Genomic DNA, 25667 nt, shown 5'->3' on the forward strand with positions numbered 1-25667 from the left:
CTCATTGAGACTGCCTGGAAGAACAAAGAATAGGGGTAGGTTCAACAAGTCTATATCACACATGGATTTGTTGGCTTTAAAATAACATATTGAGGGAGACTTTCATTTGATACGGTCTTTCAATAAAAATCATCCAGTGCTGGATTTCTGCTGTTCATTTTATGGGTCTACTGCCTTAGCTTGGAAAACCATGAAACTACATCTCACATCCCTTCCTTTTTTTTTCTTTTTCTCCTCTTCTTTTCTGTCTTTTTGCACAGACATATACTCTCTCTATATATATATATACACAAAAATATCTATATGTAAAATATAAAATCTTAATGCTGCAGTCCCTCAACCTGGTAACAGTCTCTCTAACCTACTAAGGGTATATTTCAGTTTACAGAATCTGCTTCCTGAAATCCACTCATTTCTAAATTGCACAGGCACAGATGTGCTCCTGGTTAACAGTCATTTAAGAAATAAAAGAGCAAGTATTATTTTGCTCAGGGAGAAAAAGGTGATTTTGACATGACCACCTAAACCAAACTATCTCAAACACAAAGACATAAAAGCTTTTAAACAATACATTCACAGGAGACTGCAGGCAGGATCTTTAATCAAATCAGTTAACAGAAGCTGAATCTTCCACCCACTGTAAAAGGTGCAGGGACTTTGACATTTTTATATTTGGAAAAATGAGGGTGGGGTTTCACTTTTAAGGAAGACAGCTGTGATGGGTTGAAATTACCCCCAGATTAAAATTGCCAGGCCAGCTCAGTTGAAAGCAAAGAAAGCTGTATTTACAAACACACTACAAATCTAGAAATATGGAATGCAACAAATATGTACTAAATACTCAGTATTTACATGTATTTACAATTTATAAACAACATAAGAATCCCACTGGACAAAATCAAGGGTTACCAACAGCTTCCTCCTTTTCCCCCCTGTACTCAGGACAAGATAAAAAAGGAGAAAAGCAGAAAGTAGCTTATTAGTACTTAGCCACAACAAAGAAACACAGCCAAGGTCAGCAAGCAAGCAGCTAGAGCAAAGAAACCAAAGAGAGAGTTAGTTTAGACAACTAACTTTATGTTAGCAATCAGACCAATGGGATTATTTAGACCTCATCATTATTTTCCCTTTTACATCCAATGGTAATTTATTTACATTCTACTACTTTTTTACTGAATCTGTAGAAAATATTCTTAGGCACAGCCTAAAACTACCACAACAGCCCAGCAAACTTCACATGAAGTTTGTTGGTCATCTCACCACTAGCATTTATATACTGCTCTGAACGCAATTGCCACTCAGGTGCTGATTCTCAAAGAACCAATCAGGTTGGAAAAGACCTCGGAGATCAAGTCCAACCTATATGTAATACTTAACACCTCATGACAACTAAACCATGGCTCCAAGTGCCACATCCAAGCTTTTTTTTGAACACCTCCAGGGACAGTGACTTCACCACCTCCCTGGGCAGCACATTCCAATGGCCAATTACTCTTTCTGTGGAAGAACTTTCTCCTCACCTCCAGCCTAAACTTCCCCTGGAGCAGCTTGAGACTGCATCCTCTTGTTCTGTCACTGATTGCTTGGGAGAAGAGACCAACTCCCACCTGGCTACAACCTCTTTTCACTGACTTCATTATGACCTGCTGGTCATCATCTGATCTTGCAGCAGGTCCTACCTCTGTAGCTGTAGGTGAGCTGTCATCGAACACTTTTCATGCTAGTGACTATATACTGCACATACTGGAAGACATGTACGTAACTTTAAATAAATCACCTTCAGCTTGCCTTTTCAGCCAGGAATTAAACCATCTTGATGAGATCTAGTAACCCTGTGACCTTCAGAATGGTTCTTCTCCACTTTAGTCAAAGAAAAATGAATCAAGGAAGCAACACACAGGATCACATATTCATAAATAATGAAACAGCATGAACCAGAAGTATGCCAGAAACTTACCACACCAAAAACACACAGTAAAGGAGGTATAATCATACTTTGCTTTCCCCTTTTCTCCCATCTTCCCACCTATGGTTCCCCAGGGAAGAACATAGTTCCAGGGGTTGGGTGTCACATAACAGGCAGTAAGGAACCACAACTGCAAGCTAGCACAGCACCACAGGAAATGCAGCATATTGGAACGTTGGCTGAAGGCTCTGAACACTTTCCCCCTCAATTGTTCATCTACTTTCACTGACTAATTCTCTGTCAATCAGACAAGAAGCTTTGTTGTTCTTGTTTTGTTGTTTTCGGGGAGTGGGGGGTGTTTTTTTATTTTTGATTGTTTTTTGTTATTGTTTGCTTGTTTGAATGCATTAGACTGTTGCTTTCCACAAAAACTCAATAGATTGCTAAATGTCTTCCATTTTGTGGACAATGAGTGAGTCCAGAGTGACCTGGGAGTTTCTGAAGCCTGCTCATTGATGGACAGAGAGAATGGGTTGCTAGTGTTTATGAGAAGTTCTGCTAGGCAGACACCCTCTATTTATATAAACCACATCTGACTCCTGCCCATCCTCATCTGACAGTTGGCAGCCATTCTGCTGCTCAGTAAAATAAAAAATGGCTTAATACTGCTATTAGCAAAAATGAGAAAACTGGTGTTAACATTCTTAATATTTCCATCTTTTGGTTTTTTTTTTTTTTTTGGCTGAAATTACATAGGGCAGACTGGAATTCATTCTCCTTCTATTACAGTGACACAATTGCATAATAAAAAAGAAATAGTTTGTGGCTTTACAGCAAAAATGAGTCAAAACCATACAAAAAAGATCACTTATTGGTTGTGCAGTTTCATTTAGAAGGACTAAGACTTCAAATTCATCATTATAGTGACCTGAGGTAGTTCCCCTTTCCATTAATTCTTCAATTTATCCATTCAGTCTATTCTTAAATTCTGTGACAGTTGAATAAATCATTTTTACAAAGAACTTTTAAAACTCTAAAAGGCCTGAACCACAGGCAGAAGAGTTGGAAAACATCAAATTAAATTTTTAATTTGTTTTGGTTTTCTTGGGATTTTTAAAGGAAGATTACTTATTTTGAAACTACTGTAAAAAAAAAAAAAGATAAATCTTTACACCCCTTTATTAATTTATATACTTGAATATCTTACAGAAGCAGGGTCTGGTAACAATGTTTTAAAACCCTGTTCTCCTCTATAAATGACCTGTACAGCTTCTCCACAAATGACTTCAAAAGCCACTTGAAGAAAAATAACACCATACAATAAAGCAGGGTCAGAACAGACAGAAGTCTTCTAAAATCACCCTAATCATAAAAGAATAAAATAAAGTAGGATAGTTGCAAGTATCCCAAATACTTTTCTGCATTTTTAATTTTAAAATATTTCATTTATAAGTACAATCTATACAAAACAGTGTTGTTAGGCAACTAATGAAGTTGGCATTTAACATTAAAACAAACTGGCTCTTGCTATGATCGTGCAGTTCTGCCTATTGCTTAGTAGCTGGAAGCAAAAAACCTCACCTGCATCAAGAAGAAAAAGGCTTCTCAGATATTAGCAGGAGTTGCCATGAGCTCTTCTGGCCCCTCTCTTTCTTTAGATCTTAACTCTTTTTTCCCCCCCCTTTGTTGGCTCAGAAAGCATTTGAGGGTTTCAGCTCTGTGTCATTTCTTAGCCCACGTTACCTTGATATCCAAGTAGCTATAGGAGGTGCCAGCTTCCCAGAAAGAGCAGGAAACCTTTTGAAGGTTAGGGTTACATGCCCACAGGCCATGCAGATGCTGGTGGGGGAGACAGAAGAATGTGGGATGGGTTTCCCTGGTTATGAAACTCGTAATGGAGGAAAACTTGACTCTCTCCAACATTTCCTTATTATTCCAGGCTGCAACCTCTACACTTTTCTTTCCAAACCTATAGTCAGACAGGCTGCCCAAGGGGGTTATGGAGTCTCCCTCTCTGGAGATATTCAAGACCCCCCCTGGATACATTCCCATGTGATCTGGTATAGGTGATCCTGCTCTGCAGGGGGGGTTAGGCTGGATGATATTTTGAGGTCCCTTCCAGCCCCTAACATTCTGTGGTTCTGTGATTCAGACAGATGCTACCAGCCCAAGCCACCAGTCCTAGTTTTATAGAGGATAATCACCAACCAGAGCAAGAATCTGTTATCATTCTTAACAGCCACACACATTTTAACCTAATTTTGATGCTCACTGCTGTAAATGAGTTTTAGAAGCTAATGCTTTGTAAAGTGAAGATGTGCAGATATCCCAAATGACATTATACTTCTTTCCAATGCTAGTGAACTGGGATATCAAATGCTGAAATCACATTAGAGTGCAATGAAAAGCTAACACAGCAAGCTAAGGGCATTTGTACCATTTAGCTTGAAGCACTTAAGACAGGTACCTAAGGCTGGAAATACAGGTGGTGAAAAATGTGTAGTTAAGAAATCTTTCCTTCAGCTAGAGATGGGGGCAGTTCCTCCAACTGGCTCAGGGTCAAATATAATCACCTCATGCCATCTAAAACTCCCTGGGGTATCTCCCTTGACTAAAGATGAACCCAGATCATCTCTATCTCCTGTGCCATTCCTGTGCTTGTCTCAGGCCCCCTCTGACATCTCAGTTGCTGCTTTAAAAGCCTAGAGCTTGACCCTAAGCAACATGAACAGCATTAAAGTGTGTGGCCAATAGTTCAGAAAAAGACATTAATTATCCTGCTTCAAGATCTGCTGAATCACTTTCTCAGTATAAATTAATTGGTAACATTTCCATCAGAGGAGAAAAAAAAATAACAAACATGGTAGAAATATTAGCCCAGAATGAATGATACATTTTTAGATAAAGAACCTCAACATAATTCTAGCAACCAAGACAACTGATTTTCTTTTAGGAAACTCATCTTGCACTTAGAAGATAAATGCAGTGAAAGGACTCTCAAATTCTTCAGATCTAAGAAAGAATTTCAGTTTCTGATTGCTTTGGTGTTAACCCTGCTGGGTTAACAGTGGCTTCAGCTGGGAACAGTGCCTTCTCCTCCAGCAGAGTTCCTGCCCAAGACAGGTCAGGGATAAGGGTTAGTAAAATGCTTAAGGAGTTTAAACATTATCAAGGGAAAAAAATTATTTACTATGCAAGGTAATGGTGTAAATAATCCAGTACAGAAGTGGGGCTAATTGCAGTTGGGTAAATCTTCCGTTTAGAATTCTGAAGATTTTCATTTTACATGTGCAATTGCAAAGAAACAGTGCAAAAGCATTCAAGACCTTACTGATAAGACTGCAAAAGTACTTCTGGCAAACTTCTCTGAACTGGCAATGAGATGCTCTAGATAACCCTGACAGTTCCTCTTTTTGTTTCCATGACAAGACCTCATCACAACAGCAGAGATAAAGCACTAAAGAAAACTGATAGGGCAAACAGAAGGTCACACTGCTTTTCTTCCTCCCAAAGTGATATTATTTCTCATAGATCCTCCTTGTCTTCCATCTATATCATTCTGCCTTTTTTCAAGCTGAAAGTAATTTTCCTATTTGGATCAGGTACATTGCTTAATTTGTATCTATGGTATACCACATGCTGATACTTTATAGCTACTTCATTGATATATTACTTACCATATGTTAACAGACATAGCAATGCACAGCTGGTTTTGATTTTTCTAGTATCCCAAACTCCCCTGTATACTTTCTTTGTTTCTTGCCTTCATCATCTGCTTTTACTTTCAGCTACACCACAAGTACACAATGCAGCATGTTGGAAGAGACATCATGTTGCTGGCTTTTTTAACAGCTTCAGATTCTCTGGTGGTTATCTCACCACTACAAAAACCCTAACCTTTTAAAAGTCTTCAAAAGATAACAGTCTGTCTTTAGACAGCTAGTTAAAATTGTTCACTCACCCAAAAAGCATTCACTTACTGAAGTGACAGCCAGACACTAAAACATGAACCATTGCCAATGACTTGCAAATACATCACTTGCCTCTGTAGAACTTCTGTAAAACCTTTCATGGTTTTTTGGGTTTTTTTTTTTTTTTGGTTGGGACACAAACAGTATTACAGTAAACCCGAACTGAGGCATTAAGAAAGGTAAAATGTAGGCATGGAAGTTTAGACACAGTACAAGGGCAGCAGATCACACAATGTACTCATTTGTGGCACCCTTTTATTCTGTGTCTATAGAGAATTTCTCCTGGCGATGGGCACCCTTGAATGCAGGGGTAAACCTGGACAGCTTTCTCAGTTTCTTGATCAGTAGAGCCTTCCTCCAAGGCCCTGAAGCCACAGGTAACTATCACAATCCAGTTCACGTTTATCCTCTTGCATGAGGAGTTTTGATCCTCTTCAGAAGAAGTAGCCTTAGAAAATTGTCAGTGTACCAGCAATTCTTGTAACAAGTTCTGATGATCAGAGAATCATAGAACCAGTCAGGGTTGGAAGGGACCACAAGGATCATCCAGTTCCAACCCCCCTGCCATGGGCAGGGACACCTCACACTAGATCAGGCTGGCCAGAGCCTCATCCAGCCTGGCCTTAAACACCTCCAGGGATGGGGCCTCAACCACCTCCCTGGACAACCCATTCCAGGCTCTCACCACTCTCAAGGTGAAGAACTTCTTCCTCACGTCCAGCCTGAATCTCCCCACTTCCAGCTTTATTCCATTCCCCCTAGTCCTATCACTACCTGACACCCTAAAAAGTCCCTCCCCAGCTTTCTTGTAGTCCCCTTCAGATACTGGAAGGCCACAATTAGGTCACCTTGGAGCCTTCTCTTCTCCAGACTGAACAGCCCCAACTCTCTCAGTCTTTCCTTATAGTCTTAAAAGTTCTTGGTGCCTTTTAATAGTATAAATGAGAGCAGAAATCTTTGAGAAAGCTATGAAAACAGTGAACAGAAGCTCTGAAGTTGCCAATGCTCTCCATTATAATGAGTATGGAAGGTATTAATAACAATAACGGAGAAGGATAGTCATAGGAAGAGGAGGGACACAGGCTCCCTGTATCTAGGCAGTTTCTGAGTCTCTGAATCACCCCCTCAAAAATCTCTCTCCTGTCTCCATCAATTACACAGGGAACCCCTGATGGGAGCCTCCTAATTGAAAAACCTAACTTTGGCACTCAAAGTTGTGTATGTGTGTGGGCTGGGGCTGTGACAGGACCAGCAGCCACATGATGGATGAATTACACACACGCAGCCTTCACAAGGCATGGCCAGTAACCAAAAGGACACAGAAACTCCCTTTAGTGCCAGAATCCAGTGAAGCAAAGCCAAGAGATTCCTATGGTGGGTTGGCATTGTGAGACAGCCCATGAAGAGGTTCCACAGCAGCGTTATTAACAGCAGATATGCTGAACATGGTCTTGTTTGGGTATCGTATCTTCATCTACTCCAGCTGAGTCTCTCTTTTGCTCTAGGAAAGTTGCCTTCCTACTGCTCTTTAAGGACATACCTGATCCCACTGGTTGCTCTCCAGAGGGGACTGAATATGCCCTTGGATAAAGTTGGCAAAAAAGTCCACTCATTCTAAAGTGCCTTGAAGAAGTACAAGAAAGTATATCTGCTTTAAAGGGAATGACAACTATCATCCTGGAGTGGAAAATGAGCATTCCCAGCCCCCTGCAGATTGTTTTTTAAGTATTTATCTTAAACAACACTGGTCTTGAAAATGACCTATGGATATCAGTGGGAGATGAAGCCTCTCAAGAATTTACTTAGGGTGACTATTATCTAAGTGACAACCAGAAGTGTACTAAGAACACATGTGAGGAAGGAAGGCACTTACTAGCAGTAAAGTAACTCATTTTCCAAAGAACCCCCAACAGCAAGGAAACTTCCAAGTGATCCATAAAGACAAATTGGGTTCTGCACCAGTGCATGGTGAGTCAGCCCAAGTAACTGTCCTGTAACACCTTTGGATGGATAAAAGCTTTCCTTGGCTTCCTGAAAGCAGCCATTCAGAGCCTCTCTGTTCATCTGCTGCAAATCAAGGAAGCCAACAAGTAGCATGGTTTGGACTGACTGAGGATAAATGGTGTTTTTCTTTCTTGAAGAGGGAAGTAAGCACCCAAATGCTATCCAGATGAAGATGCATGAGCAATGCAGCACAAAAAACTATGCCTGATGTACTTTAAATGCCAAGAGGCAGCGCAATCAGTCACATGAAATAATGTGTCAAAACTTCTAACGAGAGAAAAGGAGGCAGTTAAATCCAACAGAAACTCATTACAAAGTGCTAAAGGTCAGCCTCTGAATGTACAAGAAATCATACATTGAAGCTGCACACTGGGACTCATCTTGCACCACTGCTGATTTGCCTGAGCTCACTCAGGGCAGCTATCACCAGCAGCACATCCAAACTTCACCTGTGACCACAGATACACAGCGGTTCTCAGCAGCTGACCTACAGCATTTCATCAGGATAGGCTTTCAACCAGTTTTATGACCTGCCTGCCACAGCAGAGCATCCTGGAACAAAGGAAATCACGTTCTCTTCTGAAACAGAGGCACTTCTTTCCAGCACCCAGACTCTGTGATTTCAGATTCAAGATTTTTAATCTTATCATAGCATCACAGAATGGTAGGGTTGGAAGGGCCACCAGAGATCATCGAATCCAACCCCCCTGCTAAAGCAGGATCACCTAGAGCAGGCCACATAGGAACATGTCCAGGCAGGTTTTGAAAGTCTCCAGAGAAGGAGGCTCCAAAACCTCTCTGGGCAGCCTGGTCCAGGGCTCCATCACCCTTACAATAAAGAAATTTTTCCTAATGGTCAAGGTGGGATTTCCTGTGTTCCAGTTTCTATCTATTGCCCCTTGTCCTATCACAGAGCACCACTGAAAAGAGCCCAGCCCCTTCTTCTTGACACCCACTCTTCAGATACTTAGAGCCATTAATAAGATTCCCTCTCAGCCTTCTCTTCTCCAGGTTAAACAGCCCCAGGTCACTCAGCCCTTCCTAAGACAGATGTTCCAGTCCCTTAATCATCCTTGCAGCCTCCACTGGCTCTCTCTATTATTTCCCTGTCTCCCTTGAACTGGGTTGCCCAGAACTGGACTCAGCACATGTATCATTGCTGTACATTTTACATTTGCCTTCATGACAAAAATCTCACATTGTTCCACCACTGCCTTGGTGTGTGCAGAACTGCCTGCATGCATTAGGGAACAAAGGGTGAACATTTTCTGTCACATTACTTGCACAGACCTTCACCAGGCTGCCTTCTGCCCAAAGCAGCAAGCACAGAGAGTAACCACTTACCCACCAACAGCAACAAGGCTGCTGAGAAAGTGAACACCTCCCTTGTTTCATCCTGCACTTTTTACAGTGTCAGTAGAGCCTCCGTAATATTCACTCTTAACAAAAGTTGCTGCTGACAGCTCTGCTGGCATTTTTTTCTGCAGAATGGTTTTTATTAGTTTTTGCACAAATTAACATCCATATTGAGAACACCAATGTGGAAAAAAACCCGTTATAGAATCATAGAATTGTTAGGGTTGGAAAGGACCTCAAGGATCATCCAGTTCCAACCCCTGCCATGGGCAGGAACACCTCACACTAGGTCAGGCTGGCCAGAGCCACATCCAGCCTGGCTTTAAAAACTTCCAGAGATGGGACTTCTACCACGTCCCTGGGCAATGTGTTCCAGTGTCTCACCACCCTCATGGTGAAGAACTTCTTCCTAACACCCAATCTGAATCTACCCATTTCTAGTTTTGCTCCATTCCCCCTAGTCTTATCACTCCCTGACACCCTAAAAAGTCCCTCCCCAGCTTTCTTGTAGCCCCCTTCAGAGACTGGAAGGCCACAAGAAGGTCTCCTCAGAACCTTCATTTCTCCAAACTGAACAACCCCAACTCTCTCAGTCTGTCTCCATAGAAGAGGAGCTCAAGCCCTCTAATCATCCTCATGGCCCTTCTCTGGCCATGTTCCAGCACATCCAGATCTTTCTTGTAATAGGGGCTCCAGAACTGGACACAGTACTTCAGGTGAGGTCTCACCAGAGTGGAGTAGAGGGGGTAATTACATCCCTTGACCAGTGGAGTGTTTCCTTCCCTAGCATACAATTTCTGGCATAACAGCTCTCAGATTATAAATTCTGTAATACAAAATGATGCCTGAAGAAGCTTTGTTTTGCAAGTTTAAAAAAAATTATTAAAAAGAAATTTAAAATATTAAGTTTCTTACGTCTTTTGCAGGCGAGCATCCAAATTAAAAATGTTTCAAGCAAGATTGATATCTCTGCAATGGAGATATTTTCAGAAATAACACTGAGAAAAACATTATATTGTTTTGCTCACAGAGGAACACCAATTCACTTTAGCATTGCTGGGAATAGGACAAAGCAAGCATTACTGTTCATTTCAAGATACAGGAGGACAAGTTTATTAGAATGCTTTATTTTTAGAAACATGATTTCCCCCCACCCCCAGTTCATTAGAGAAAATTACAGGGAATGCAATAAACCGAAAATCAGAGAAGCTACAAACACTTGCGTTCAGTGGAGTTTTTACACAGTGACCAATGACTGCTTATTTGTGCAGTAATCTTTTTTGTTTGTTTGTTTTTGTTTTTCCTTTTGGCTAATGATATTTCATTTCCAACAGAATGGTTTTCAAATTATTAAAAAAAAACCCAGCAAACCATAAAGGGACTCAGACAATATCTACCCCACGCTTTATCCACTGATGATCTATCAAAGTTTGATGGCTGTCTAGTGGGTTTGCACACACAAACTCCATTAATTTTATTGGACAGCAGCAAAGGGACAAATAATTAATTACAAGGAACACTGGGCTCTGAAGATCTCACCCGCAGCATCTCTTAATATACTTCTCTTAGTTAACAGAGCTGTTTCCAGTTCTGCTTCCCATGTAACATTTACTCAGTAACTTGCAGTCAAAACACAGAAATATCCTAAGGCATATTAGAATCTACAGTTATGTTCAGAGGCACACATCTGCCTGCAATAAATTTAATTAGATTTATATTATGTAATGAATGGAATGGGCAGGAACTACTAAACAGTGGAAGCAAATGGGCACAAATTGATAACAGAGTGAAAACAGAAAACCAGTGTAGTAAGTTTAAGTAAGGAGAAGCATAGTCTGCTGTGTGTTAACAGGAATTTAATTCTTACCTTTGTTATTGTATACATCTAGATAGTTTGGTGCTGAAAAAATAGTGATTAGTGAAGGGAAGCCTGTTGTCTGGCTTTTCCTGTACATGCGATACCTAGAAGGGAAAGAGAAGATACCAATTATTACCCAGTGTCATATGCGTATTTGTCATTGCTTTTTAAAGCCATGGAGAAAATATTTCCTGCATGGTTGTGTATTATATCCATTTGGGATGGCCCAGCATCCAGATCACGATCAAAAGCTGTGTATCTGCCTGAAATGTAGTGAGCTGGAGGTGGTTTCTGTCATGACTGCTTGGTGCCCACCCCTGGAGAAAGGTGGCCTCTGTCTGCAAACACCCCAGGATGCTCCCAGAGGCTCCCTCCATGGAGCAGCGGGGGAAGAAGAGCACCAGCACACTCCTTGGAGATGCACAGTGGTGCCTTCAGAAGAGAAAGGCATGTGCTCCATGAGCCTCCAGCTGCCTGTCCTCTCTGGGCATGAAAGTGATGGCAAGGTCAGAGGAGATGGAAATTATGAAAAGGGGAGGGGAAACAGGGGGTCTAATTTTTTAAGTGCTGTGGTCAGATCTCATCCAGTCTATTAGCCAGTTTATTAATGCTTGCATGTTTTCATTACCTAACCTTGCTGCCTTATGAAAAATAAAAGGCTTATTGGACCAACATATAATCAGTCAAGCATTGACTCTGCAAGTGATTGGAAGAAACCAATCAGCACTTTTGTCTTACTAAGGCACAAGTAAGAGCAAACACTGTTTCTTAATCTTCAGCTACCGGCAAACATCCACAACAGCTGCACTGCAACCATTGTAGAGTTCCAATGTGATCCTTTCTTGAAAAATTTTATTTTTCACACCCCTTATTGGAAAGTAATACAATAAAAATGAGATTTCATTACCATTGGATATTTTATGTCAGTTATTTTTGACAGAATAATAGCTTGCTTTTAATTGCATTGATGGTTCAAAGTCTGATAATTCAAACATTCAGAACACCTTTTTATATGCACACTGAATATCGACCTCACTCCTACAATCTTGCTACTTTATCTTTTATTACTATTCAGGTTGGGTAAAGCTTCTACCTCCAAATAAACACATTAATAATTTATGCAAGATATGAAAAGCTAGTTATTCAGATACCAATCCTTCATTAAGATCCCAGAAGTGTGGTACATTTCAATGAACAGGTAATTTTTTTTTTTAAGCAGCATTAAAAATTCTATCTTTACAGTGGCAGTTGAGTTCCATAACAGAACCACCAACACCACCCAGTCCTTGACCTTCATCAGTCTTGCATACAGTGTCTTAATAAACTCATTAAATTCACTAATGATACTCCTGCATAAAATCCTTTTTGGTTATTGGGTTCCACAAGCTTATTTTCTTGATAACACAAAACCAAGAGGCCCAGAAGTTTCAGATAGAGGGTGAAAGGCCTAAGAGATCACAGTTCTTGAGCCAAGAGCCTTCGTGAGCCAAGTCACTTCCCAGGAGTCAGGGCAATCAGTGAGTCAGAACACTCAGGCACATTTGTAACAGCTCTGTTTTTGGCATCCAAAGAACTTTCGGTCCTTCTATGCCACTTAAAATCTCCAAGGCTAAGTAAGTGGGATACATGAGGATTCATTAAGTCTTGTAACTCAGGAACAATCATGTAAAAGACATTCTAATGCCAGTGTGTATTTTTATAGCATTAGTAAAAAGCAAGAGCTGCTGCAACTTAATTTATACATTTTTCCAGTTCATTCTCACTCAGCTGTTCTATGCTTCCTTGTGCTGTTCGACAACAGTAAGCCATTCTTCATTATTAGTGTCCCCTCTCCACATATGCTCAGTAAGTTTGAAAATGACACCAAGTTGGACACGAATGTTGGTCTGCTCAGGGGTAGGAAGGCTCTGCAGAGGGACCTGGACAGTCTAGATCAATGGGCCAAGACAAATGGCATGAGGGTCAACAAGGCCAAGTTCTGGATCCTGTCCTTGGGTTGCAACAACTCCATGAACGCTGCAGGCTTGGGAAACAGCGGCTGGAAGACTGCCCAGCAAAAAGGGACCTGGGAGCATTGGTCAAGAGCTGGCTGAATATGAGCCAGCAGTGTGTTCAGGTGGCCAAGAAGGCCAACAGCATCCTGACCTACATCAGGAACAGAGTGGTCAGCATGAGCAGGGAAGTGATTGTACCCCTGTACTCAGCACTGGTGAGGCTGCTCCGCAGACACTGTTTAGTTTCGGGGCCCTCACTACAAGAAGGACATTGAGCACATCCAGAGAAGGGCAACAACTCCAGTATAGGCTTTATAAAGAGGAACTGGTACTGTTTAGCATGGAGACAAGGAGGCTGAGGGGAAACCTTATCACTCTCTACAACTCCCTGAAAGGAGATTGTAAGGAGCTGAGGGTCAGTCTGTTTTTTCTAATAACAAGCAAGAGGACAAGAGGAAATGGCCTTAAGCTATGCCAGGAGAGAGGCTTAGGTGGGATATGAGGAAAAATTCTTCACAGAAAGGGTTCTCAAGCACTGGAACAGGCTGCCCAGGGAAGTGGTGGAGTCACTAGTCCCAGAGGTATTTAAAAGATGTGTATCTGTGCTTAGGGACATGGTTTAATGGTGAACTAGCAGTGTCAGGTGATTGGTTGGTCTTGATGATCTTAAAGGTCTCTTCCAGTTAAAACTACACTGTGATTCTATACTTACCCAGCATCCTGGGCTTCATGAGCTCGGAGTATAGATAACAAGTTATTGTGCTGTAGGAATTCACATACAGCAGGGTAACTGTTAGAAGAAAAGAATAACACCTGTTATGGCATTGTCAGAAGCACCACACTTAGCTCCAGCTTTCAAAAAATGTTTAATCCAGCATGATCACAGATGAAACTCAGCCCCTGCTCTGCAGGCAGATTTCAGTAGAGACAACACTAGCAGCAGCACTTTTTAAAATCCCCACCCCGTAACTGCATAGAGAGGAAGGCTGGGAAGCTGTGGTTCATTATCTAACAACAATCACCCTCTTCTTGTCAGAAGGAAAGTAGTTTCTTTTATTATACTTTAGGATTCACTGCGCTTCTAAAGGGGAAAATGTGATACAGTGATTGCTTGCAACAGAAAACCTCCTTGTCCACTATCTACTGTATGCACAGGCTGCTTATGGACACCAGATGGTGTGCAGAAAAAGGCAGCAAAAGAAAGAAGAAAAGCAATTCACTCTCCAAAATGGAGATGCTTGATCTGCAGGACTTTATCTCGTTAATAAACAAGAATGATCTTTCCCATTGGCAACTTAAAGTGTAAATTCTGTGACTTCTAAAACCCCACAAATGTGCCCATTGAAGATATTTTTCCAAGGCATGTTCTACTGTAAAAATAAAACAAAACCATTAAGTGAAAATGGTGATAGAAGAATCTCTGTCACTTTTCAATGCACACAGTGTTGCTTTCAAGGAGAATGGAGGAGCCCTTTCTTTAGAATCATACAATTGTTAGGGTTGGAAGGGACCTCAAGGATCATCCAGTTCCAACCACCATGCCGTGAGCAAGGACACCTCACACTAGATCAGGTTACTCAGAGCCACATCCAGCCTGGCCTTAAAAACCTTCAGGCTTCCACCACCTCCTTGGGCAACCTGTGCCAGTGTCTCACCACCCTCGTGGTGAAAAACTTCTTCCTAACATCCAATCTGAATTTACCCATTTCCATTCTTTTTTCCATTCCACCCAGTCCTATCATTACTAGGGGGAATGGAACACCCTCAGAAACTTAAAATCATCCTCACTGTTTAAGCCACTGAACATATATGAAAGTCACACAGAAGAACAAAACATACAATAACTTGCAATTTTGATAGCAGAAGAATGAAATAAAAAGTTTTCAGAAAAAAGCTATTTAAAATTATACCTAAATAAATACCACAGAAGTCAAAATTACTCTGTTTTGTCGCTTTCAAAAGTAAGTTGTGGGGTTTTTTTTCTGTAATGACTGTCTTCTTCTTGCTTTTAAACCACTGATAACTCTCCCTGCCTGTGCTGAAGGATAACAAGCACGATGGCCATCTATCACTTCAAGACAGAAAGCAAAACCTCTCTTTTCCTGTCATGAGTAATTTAATACAGAACCCAAGAATCATAGAATTGTTAGGGTTGGAAGGGACCACAAGGATCATCCAGTTCCAACCCCCCTGCCATAGGCAGGGACACCTCATACTAGATCAGGTTGCCCAGAGCCACATCCAGCCTGGCCTTAAAAACCTCCAGGGATAAAACCTAAAACTTCCTGGGTTCCCCTGGGAAAAGCTAAGAGGCAAGTAGAACAAGGAACATGCATTGAAGAAGGTAAATGAGAAGTGGCATCATAACGAAACAGACTTCACAGATTTGGCAAAACCTTGCCAGGTCCCTTAAAAACATCTAAGGGGTGAGTAAGATTCTTTCTTTAGATGACATCTAGAGCTCTTCCCTTTTGCTCCTCTTTGGGCCAGTCCTATGCAATTTGTTTTGCCTTATCTAGATTTATATCCTACCCTTGAAACCAAGGAATCATTCAGCTGACTACTTTGTATTTCATGACCTTTTAGTAAAGTGGGAAGCAGGCACTCCTGCCAGGTAGCATGTGGGCTCATCCACATTCCTGCAGCCCGGTGACTCTATGTCTGAAAAGCACTTCTGAGTTTAACATTGCTCACTAGCAAGGATGCAGCTTGGTGTTGGCTCTGTTCTCATGAGCAGTGTAAATAAGTTGCATTTAAAGCACCAAAGCTGTCAGGAAACCAAGTGCTGCAAGCTCCTGTCACTATCTGACTTTACTTCCAGTGCTGGAGGTTGCCTGCACATAACTAGCCAGACCAGCTGGCCAGGCACAGGAGTTTGAGCTGTTGGTCTCCTGTAAGCCCTCTGTCCAACTGGAGCTTGACCAGCACCAAGTGTCCTAGCTCTGGAGCTGCCTAGGTAGAGAGGCAGGCTGGCACAGGTGGAGAGTTGGGCTGCTTCCCAAGTGCAGCCTGCCCCAGAGCGATGTCTGACCTGACTGGGACACCGACATAGATTTTCCTGGATTTGAGGATCAGGATATGCCATGTAGATGTTGTAATTCCCTCTCCTCATTGCTGGGCAAGTGAGAGAGCAACAATCAAAATTGTTGCTTAAAAAGAAATCAAAACTCGTGGCAAAAGGTTTAAAACTCAGGTAGCAGCTCTGAAATGCAACCTAATGGCTGGAGAAGGGTGATCAGAGGGCTGGAGCACGTCTCCTATGAAGACAGGCTGAGAGAGTTGGGGCTGTTCAGTTTGGGAAGAGAAGGCTCTAAGGAGACCTTATTGTGGCCTTCCAGTATCTGAAGGGGGCCTACAAGAAAGCTGCGGAGGGACTTTTTAGGATATCAGGTAGGGATAGGACTAGGGGGAAAGGATCCAAGCTAGAGGAGGGGAGATTTGGATTAAATGTCAGGAAGAAGTTCTTCACCATAAGGGTGGTAAGACATAAGGGTGGTAGAAGGGTGGTTCTGCCCAGGGAGGTGGTAGAAGTCCCATCCCTGGATGTTTTTAAAGCCAGGCTGGATGTGGCTCTGGGCAACCTGATCTAGTGTGAGGTGTCCCTGCCCATGGCAGGGGTTGGAACTAGATGATCCTTGAGGTGTCTTCCAACCCTGACAATTCTATAAATGAGGCCCATCATTAACACCCTTTCACTGTGTTTACTTTCCACTACTGATTCAACTCTCTCATAGTTCAAAAAATAGAAGAGTCAAAAAAAAGTTTAAAGAAGGAAATACAAGGTTTAGGGGGAGAAACTAAAGCATCTCCATGATCCCTTCTGTGCTGTTTCTGTAGCACAATGGGTTTGCAGCGTGCCTGTAAACACAAATCTGCAGTCTCTGAATCTCCAAGCATACCTTAAGGGCAAGATGCAGTCATACAGTAACACTGTTCTTCAAAACACTTAAGCAAAAGTTGTTGCTGAACATACTAAGCAAGTTAAAAAACCCGAACAACTCAGTTAAACACCATACAAAAGATCAGCTGTCCCAGCCATGATTTCATGGACCACCTTCAGAGCCTCTTTGCAATCACTTAATAGCTCCATTATAGTGTCTAACTTATGCATCGAGGACATAAAATTACATGATATAAAAGCCAACCAACCAACCAAAACTAACAACAGCAACAACAGCAAAAAACCGTAACAGCCATAACAAATCTAATGCATCATCCTGGGGCTATTTAGGCTGGAGAAGACTGAGAGGGGATCTCATCAATGTGTATAAATATCTGATCAAGGGTGGGTGTCAAGTGGAGGGGGCCAGGCTCTTTTCGGTAGTTCACAGTAATAAGACAAGGAAGAATGGGTTCAAACTTGAACAGAGAAGATTTCACCTAAACATGAAGAGAAACTTCTTTACAATGAGGGTGACAGAGCACTGGAACAGACTGCCCAGGGGGGTTGCGGAGTCTCCTTGTCTGAAGACTTTCCAAACCCACCTGGATGCATTCCTGTGCGGACTACCATAAGTGACCCTGCTCTGGCAGGGGGCTTGGACCTGATGATCTCTTGAGGTCCCTTCCAACCTCTGATATACTGTGATGATACTGTGTGATACTGTGATCTTCCTTCAGTTTATCCATGAGAAAGGCAACTGCTTGCTTCCAACCTTCCTGGCTATTTTAGAGCTGAAATGTCATCTGCTGCTAGAGGCTACAAACCCAGCAGAATGGCATATTGCTGTTTTTTGGACTTGCCCCATCTAGCATGCATTCTCAGTTGCAGGTCTGGAATTTGCAACTGTCTAAAGAGATTGCCATTATAAAATAATTTCAATTCCCAAATAATGTGGGGGTATCATTTTGGCAACTGCAGTGATCTCAAATGCAGACAGGCTGCCATTCAAACCACCATCAAATGAGAACTAATTTGCATGCATTTCTTTTCATAATTAATTGTGACTAAATGTAGACTTATGGTACATTTTGTTTAGAAATTTTTACATGAACTTCTGAAAACTGGGGTCTATAATGAAAAATCTGATAGACAGTTGATTATGTTCATGATCACTGCAGCTGCTCAAAATGTCTAGCCTATTACTTTTTTTTTCCCCTAGAATTCTTTTCATCTGGTGTTAAGTACTGCTTTTAAAGATGATATAATGAAGTGGTAAAAAAGGCTCCTAAATAGATATGATAGGTTCTTCTTTTTATTTCAAAGTGCAAAAAAAAAAAGTTTTTTATTCCTTAATTATCTTATTCTTCATAAATCCACGGAAAACAGCCTTCTACTAGCAGAATTTGGTTGGTTCTATAGGGCTCACGCCTGGAAAGGCAGAGGTGCCACACAGTGCTCCATTCAAACACACAAAAAATTCCAAAAATGTGGCTGCCATCTTTTCTTCTAAGAGAGTAACACAGTATCTGTAATGCACAAGCACTCTATTGCCCCCTGAGAAGGGCCACAATGATGATCAGAAGGCTGGAGCACCTCTGCGAAGACAGGGTGAGGGAGCTGAGGCTGTTCAGCCTGGAGAAAAGGCTTCAGGGAAACCGTAGAGTGGCCTTCCAGTACCTGAAGGGGGCCTACAGGAAAGCTGGAGAAACTTTCTACAATGGCTTGTTGTGAAAGGACAAAGGTTTTAAACTAGAGCAAGGTAGATTTAGATTAGACATTAGGAAGAAGTTCTTTACTATGAGGGTGGTGGAATAGGTTGCCCAGAGAAGCTGTGGATGCCTCATTCCAAGAAGTGTTCAAGACCAGGCTGGATGAGGATCTGAGTGAGAGATGCCCATGGCAGGGGAGATGGAACTAGATGATCTTTAAGGTCCCTTTCAACTCAAACCATTCTGTGATGACAACAACGATGGTATCACCCAGACAACTACAACCCATAAGCAGTTTATCTGCATAGTTTATTCTGCAAAAGCCAAATTAACTCTCAGGCATTTTTCTTCAGCTACTTGCTGAAGCTGGGGCTGTGGAGAAGCAAAGTTTTTTATCATATGCAGTTATTACACACACTAAACCAGTTGCAACAGTAAACGTAGGGCTTTAATTTCCAGCACTTTCCTAACATCATTTTGCTGCTGTCCAAATGCAGTTTCATATTACACAATATTCCTCAACACAAAATGCCATGACCTCCAGGTAAGCTGCAAGAAGTCCTGCAAGATGTCAATAAAACAGATTATAGCAAAAGTTATCAGAAACAAGCTTTTACCAAAAAGAGTTCTACTTTGAATTTATTTTTATTCCCCTAAACTTTCTAATGAAAATCATTGTCTTGCAATCAAATTCCCTACAAGTCTTTCTGTTCACTGCCATTTCAGAAACACTCTTCTCCTTGCCCTGCTCTGCAGAGCCCAGACTGTAGCTCAGATGAGCTAGAAATAAAGCAGTTGGCCAAGAGGGAAAACAAACAAACAGAACCCCCCCCACGCAACAGGCTTTTCCAGAATCACCTAGCCTTCTGCCTGCGCTTCATGTGTCATGCTGAATCACAGAGGAGCAGTGACTCATGGAGAAAACAAAATACCCCACTGCTAAACTAGAAGAGATGTTATTCCCCATGGAGCATGTGACTCTGATATTCCCTACTTCAGTATCCTTTTGTCATTAAAATGCCTCGTGCATGGCTTGCTGAGGTCTTACAACCACGCAGTTTTGGAAGAGGAGCAATCCTTTGCTAACATGAACCAAAATGGCAGATGGTGTCCAATTGCTCTTCCATCAATAACTGGAAAAATAGGATGGATTTTTTTTCCCCTACACCATTAAAGCAGAGATGTAAACATTTCTGTGAAAAGAGGACATTCAAATGTGAGCAGAACAACTTCTGTAAGATTACAGCATATATAAAAACAGGTTTTCAGCAAAGCCCACTGCTTTGGGATTTTTTTCCCCTTGTCTCTAAAAGCAAAAACCTTTTTGCTGCAGTGCTGTCCTACACAGCTCCCAGCACCTCTCTTTTCACCTGAATTTTCTTGCCCTTAGCTGTGCTGTCTGCAGAGCTGCACTGAGAAGCAGAGCAGGGAATTGCATGGGATTAGAACAAATAAGCACATATCTTTTTTATTTTTTTGCAGAGTCATTCTTATAAAATTGGATATGTTCCCAGGTCTGATGGAGCTCACAAGCAATTCTACCAGGACAGATGGGCAGATAATAACGAGGGCAGCAAAAAGCTTCTGGGCTGGAAGAAGGAAAAGTGGGCAAAAGATTCTGTTTAAAATGCTGCCACTGCAAATTAAAAAAACAAACCCCAATCCCAACCGTTCATACAAATGTGTCTCACACCCTGTGGTAGTGAAACACACTATAATCTTCCAAAGCTTTTAGCAGACATTTCTCTAGTCCTTACTTATTTACAAACTTAGCATGCATGTAAAGTAAACCACTGAAATGATGTGCTGGTAAAGCCAAAATTATTCTGCTCCAGAGCAATCATAAAGCTGAATAATTTCAATGCTACCCAAGGCTGGCAAATTAAGTTCTCAGAGAAGGCTGCAATGCACTCTTGATGCTGGTAACCATTTCTGCCTTTGATTGTTTTTTGTTGCTTTTGAAAAAAGTGTAACAAGGTAGTCAACAGCCAAACAGCTTTACAAAGCTCAATGTTCCTTAAGAACTTATAATAATCTCACTAAGAAAACCCAAGAGTTTGGAGCACCACACCTGAGAAAATTTGTGCAGCATCAGTACAGGTTAGGGGCTGCCCTGCTGGAAAGCAGTTCCACAGAGAAAAAGACCTTTGAGTCCTGGTGGACAGCAAGTTCTCCACGGGACAGCAATGTGCCCTTGTGGCCAAGAGAGCCAATGGTATCCTGGGGTGCATCAAGAAGTGATGCCAGCAGGTCTAGGGAGGTTTTTCTCTCCCCCCTACTCTGCCCTGCTAAGACCACACCTGGAATACTGTGTTGAGTTTGGGGCTCCCCAGTTCAAGAGAGATAGGGATCTGCTGGAGAGAGTCCAACAGAGCCCCAAGGATGAGTAGGGGACTTGAACATCTCCCCTATGAAGAGAGACTGAGAGCCCTGGGGCTATTTAGTCTGGAGAAGAGAAGGCTGAGAGGGAATCTGATCAGGAGTGGGTGTCAAGAGGAGGGGACCAATCTCTTTTTGATGGTGCACAAAAATAAGACAACAAACAACAGGTATTTGAGCTTGAACATAGAAGATTTTGCCTCAACATGAGGAGAAACTTTGTTACAGTGAGGGTGACAGAGCACTGGCACAGGCTGCCCAGAGAGGTTGTGGAGTCTCCTTCTCTGGACACATTCAAAACCTGCCTGGATGCATTCCTGTGCAGACTACCCTGGGTGATCCTGCTTTGGCAGGGGGCGTCAGACTCAATGATCTCTGGAGGTCCCTTCCAACCTCTAATGTCCTGTGATACTTCTGAGGTCATCCATTGACTTTGGCCAGGTTCATGACACACTCACACTCTTGTTAACAGTCAGTAATTAGTAAGTCTTATACACACAAATGATCCGAGAAAGGAGTGTTAAGCTTGCACGTTTGCCTGCCCCCCTGTAGGAAGCCCTTGATGTACTTTGCATAGGATAAGACACTGCTAATTAAAACTCAGTGGTGCAACAAAACTCCTGGTGTTCTTTACCAGACCTTTGACACAAAGGAAGTGAAAAAAGCTTGGTGTGGATCCAGTCTCACCTTTTCATGGTTAGGACCACGCAGTAACTGGATGCAGTGAAAGAACATTTTAGTTCTTCATCCATCCAGTCAATCTTATGGGAATTACGAGATTCTTCATCCTAGCGTGGTTTAGAAAGGAGAGAGTTCTCCCCACACCTTGACTGCCTGTACCCAGTTACTGGCAGTCTCTCTATAAGCTAATATCACATTTAAAAAGGAAAAAGAAAGGGTTGAGCTGACTTCAAGTATACTGATCACTGAAAGAAGCCATTCTCAAGACATTAAGTAGCAGCATGTTTCCAAGTTGGATACATGTCTTATAGAAATGCCTGAGAGTTACTGTACCATTAGCCCATGGCAAAAGTGCAAGGTCATCCACAATCACTTGAGTGCAAATAAATACTCACTAAATAAATTCAAGGTAGTACCAGATAATCTGATAAAGAAGGAGGTAAACCTGTTTACCATCTGAATCAGTTGAAGGTGCTGGGGAAAGGAGGGGTGAATATCACACAGGGACAAATTAATTCTCTCTTGTTCATAACACTCCCTGAAAATGACATTATTTTGGGTAAGGTGGGAGGGGGGAAGCCAAAACAAAAAAAAAAAGCTTCACTCAATTAAAAATTGAAAACAATTAACAGAACTAACACTCCATTAATTATTTCTGCTTCTTCATAACGCTGCATCAAGCATGACCACAACTCCAAAGGACACACAACCCCGAATTTCAGAAAGGGGAAATGAAATCTCATCACTGTTCACTTTAAGGTAGAGAGAACTTTAATAAATTTCCAACAGCTACTTGAATTTCACAGTTACTTTTCACTGTGGCACTCTGCTATTGCTGTTTGGAAGGATCCATGCTTTTTGACAATTCACACTGTGACATGCTGTTGGATGCAAAAGGCATACATTAAGTATTGACTCTTGGCATCCTTAAAAATTAAGCTGACTGTTCTTTACATCTCTAAATGACAGGTCAGGCTCTGGTTTCAAGATCTGACATTTTACAGCACCAGCCATAACAATTTCAAGAGCTCTTACAAAGGAAGGAAATTTCTTGAATGAAAACTCGGTCTGAAATTCAATAGGCTGTATGAGAGCAATCACGTAAGAAATGTCAGGAGCAGCTTATCAGACAAAGCTATAAAGCTACAGACGTTGTATTTTCTCATGTGTATTTACCTCACACAAATGGCTAAAGATTTCACAAATGAGTTGTGTCTGAATGGAAAAGATTCCATGGACTACTGAGCTGGAAAGTCCTGTTAACGTGTTGTGTGTACAGAGTTACAAAGCCACATTATTATTATTTTCCTCATAGCATTTTGTTACAGGAAACAACTTTAAATTGGAGAAAAGTTGCTTGCAACTTGCCATGGCAGTGAAAATGCCTGATAAAATGAAAGTTATTTATTACAGTCATTTCCTGCCATTAATGAAGAGATTTTAATCAACTAGAAATCATTTCCCTGTCTCACGTGTCATGCCTGAAATCTTCTTGACCTTCCTTTATAATGTTCTCTGCTATCTTTTAACTTTCCTTTCTGGAAATGACTGAAGAAACTAAGATGTTTTATTCACTGAAGAATAAACGAAGTCCATCCTATCAGTAGACATTCTGCATAACTCAGTCTTTCCTTTACAAGCTGTTAGGGAGATGACTCCTTTTCTCAGGAATTAACTAGAAAGGCCAACAAAATTAGATGTCCCACACCAATTAATACTATTTTTTTTCTTTTTTTTTGCCAGGGGTTATATCATCAGGTAAGCAGCTAGGGACCTTCCAGAGCAACTAGGCACTTCTTTCAAGAGTAACACTTCTCTTTGTATTATCTCAGATAATGTGACTCCAAGCTAGCCCTCTGCTTATGTCATTAAGCAGTTGCATGTCCCTTGCACACGACCTGACAATTATGTATCTTTCAAGTATCTCCCCTTTTCTGAACGTGAAACAGGACATAGATTAGATTTGATATATTTTCAGAAGAAAACTGATATAGATATATATATACACACACACACACACATATATATTTTTTAAGAGAAATTTTGTGGCAATTGTAAGAAACAGAGCTCTGAAAAAAAAAAAACAAACACACACCAAAGCCACCCTAAAAATCTAAAAGCTGTTCCAGTATATAATAAGCTCTCTACCCAGGCACAAGGCATATTTGCAAGACTTTTCACTTGGCTAATGAGGGGAAACAGCTATTACTGACTGCTTGTGCTGCCTGGGAGTCCCAGGCATACTCCAGTATTTGGTGCTGTTGAGAGGAAGAGGAACTGTTTTAGCCCCCAGTCATAAGCCCCTTTCTGCACAGATCAATTGTTTGCAACAGCCTGACACCTCCTTTCATAATGAGAGCAAACACGCTTATCGAGCACCTTCCAGATCCTATCGATCTGAAGGCACAGTACAACCTGACCATGAAAGGTGGGTGCCAGCAGCCCAGGCTGCAGTGCAAACCACTCTGTTCTCAGCCTATCCCCATGCTGTAGCAATTATGGCTCAAAGAAAGGACTAGGAAAACTAATTTCTCCAAGTCAAACCATCTGCTACCTTCCTGCCAAAGTTACCAACAAGAAGGTTGATTCTAGCAGCTCCATTTCCTGGTTACTGGTAGAAGCCACTGATTCATTTTCCACATGTTACTAAAAAGTTTCAGGTCAGCTACATGCAAGGTGAGATTTTCAAAAATAACTAAAAGACTCAGCTCTGCTGAGCTTATTGGGAAAACTTCAACTTGTGTGTCACTAGCACAGGCTGAAGCAGAATCACTCCTTCAAAAAGGTTCAACAACCTCTTAACATTTCAAGAACACCTTCACATTTATCCTGAACAAAAATTCTTTATTTTCTTTAAGTTTCACTGGATGCCTTGTTCATTTTGCCATCTAACCTTTTCTCCTGCCAGCTTTGTTACTCTGACATCCTCATAAATAACAGCAACTAAAAACCCCAAACAACCCCCAAATCCCTCGAAATCCTCCCACTGTCAGAGAAGGGTAAAATGCAATCACCACTGCTATTCATGAAGTAACATAGGCCCTTCCTATGATGAAGGTAGAATGGAAGTAGTGCTTGAGAGTTTCTTCACTACCAGCTCAAGCATACCTAACAGGTTGCCCTCTGCCTGGTGTCCACAGGACTACAAACCAAGCTGTCCACAGCTAGAAATGGAGAAAGGCTGCAGGCAGCACCCATGCAGAGCTGAAGAAAGAGAACTGTTCATTGCTTGCTTTGGTTGCCAAATAGGGGAGAGATGGACATCCCCCAGCATCCAAGGAAATCCACTCCTTGAATGTACAAGACTACACAGAGAGGTGTGAAACTTGCCTATGCTTAAAAAACAATTACCACTAAGCAGAAAAAACAGAGAAAAGAGCTTCCTTTCAATCATCACAACCTAACCCACAGATTTGCTTTAGGTGTCCTGTCCCTATTACTTTTTTCAGGGATACTCTCAGAGTTACAATTTACTAACAAATACCAATAGAAAGAAAAACACTGTCAAAGATAAATCACAGCTTGATATCTTAGCATGTAAGTCCACATGTTTCTACAAAAACATTACAGGCATTTGTCTGCATTTCAGCTCTTAGTAACTTTCATTTAACCAGTTCTGAATGTCTGGGGAAAAACACAAGTTTGTTAAAACTGGGAAAAAAAAAATAATAGAGTATCTACATGTGGGAAATGATAATTTTCACTTACTCTGCAGAGCAATAGGTTGTGAGTTTTCCTATGCTGGCATCTTTCACCCAAAATTAAATTCTGATTTTCAAACTAGAAATGTAGTTATGTACTCCTTTTAAAAGCTGCATGTTCTTTCTCTAACTTACAGGAATAAGCAAAATATACATGCTTTGATGAGTAAAATGAAGTTATTTTAGGATTTCCCAGCTGTGGCTGAAAGCAAGGAATAAATCAAG

The 25667-nt window shown here is 41.5% G+C and overlaps 1 protein-coding gene across 1 annotated transcript in view; it reads right to left on the reverse strand.

The window, feature by feature from the left end:
• The window catches only part of PPP3CA (protein phosphatase 3 catalytic subunit alpha), a 126185-nt gene that overhangs the window by 26858 nt on the left and 73660 nt on the right, over positions 1 to 25667 (reverse strand). The window contains exons 6-7 of the mRNA XM_054383312.1: positions 13802 to 13879; positions 11105 to 11199 (exon numbers count right to left, since the gene is read on the reverse strand). Coding sequence (XP_054239287.1) covers positions 11105 to 11199; positions 13802 to 13879 — 173 coding nt within the window. The remainder of the gene's footprint in view (positions 1 to 11104; positions 11200 to 13801; positions 13880 to 25667) is intronic.

This window comes from Indicator indicator, chromosome 8 (genome assembly GCF_027791375.1).
Source record: "Indicator indicator isolate 239-I01 chromosome 8, UM_Iind_1.1, whole genome shotgun sequence".
NCBI lineage: Eukaryota > Metazoa > Chordata > Aves > Piciformes > Indicatoridae > Indicator > Indicator indicator.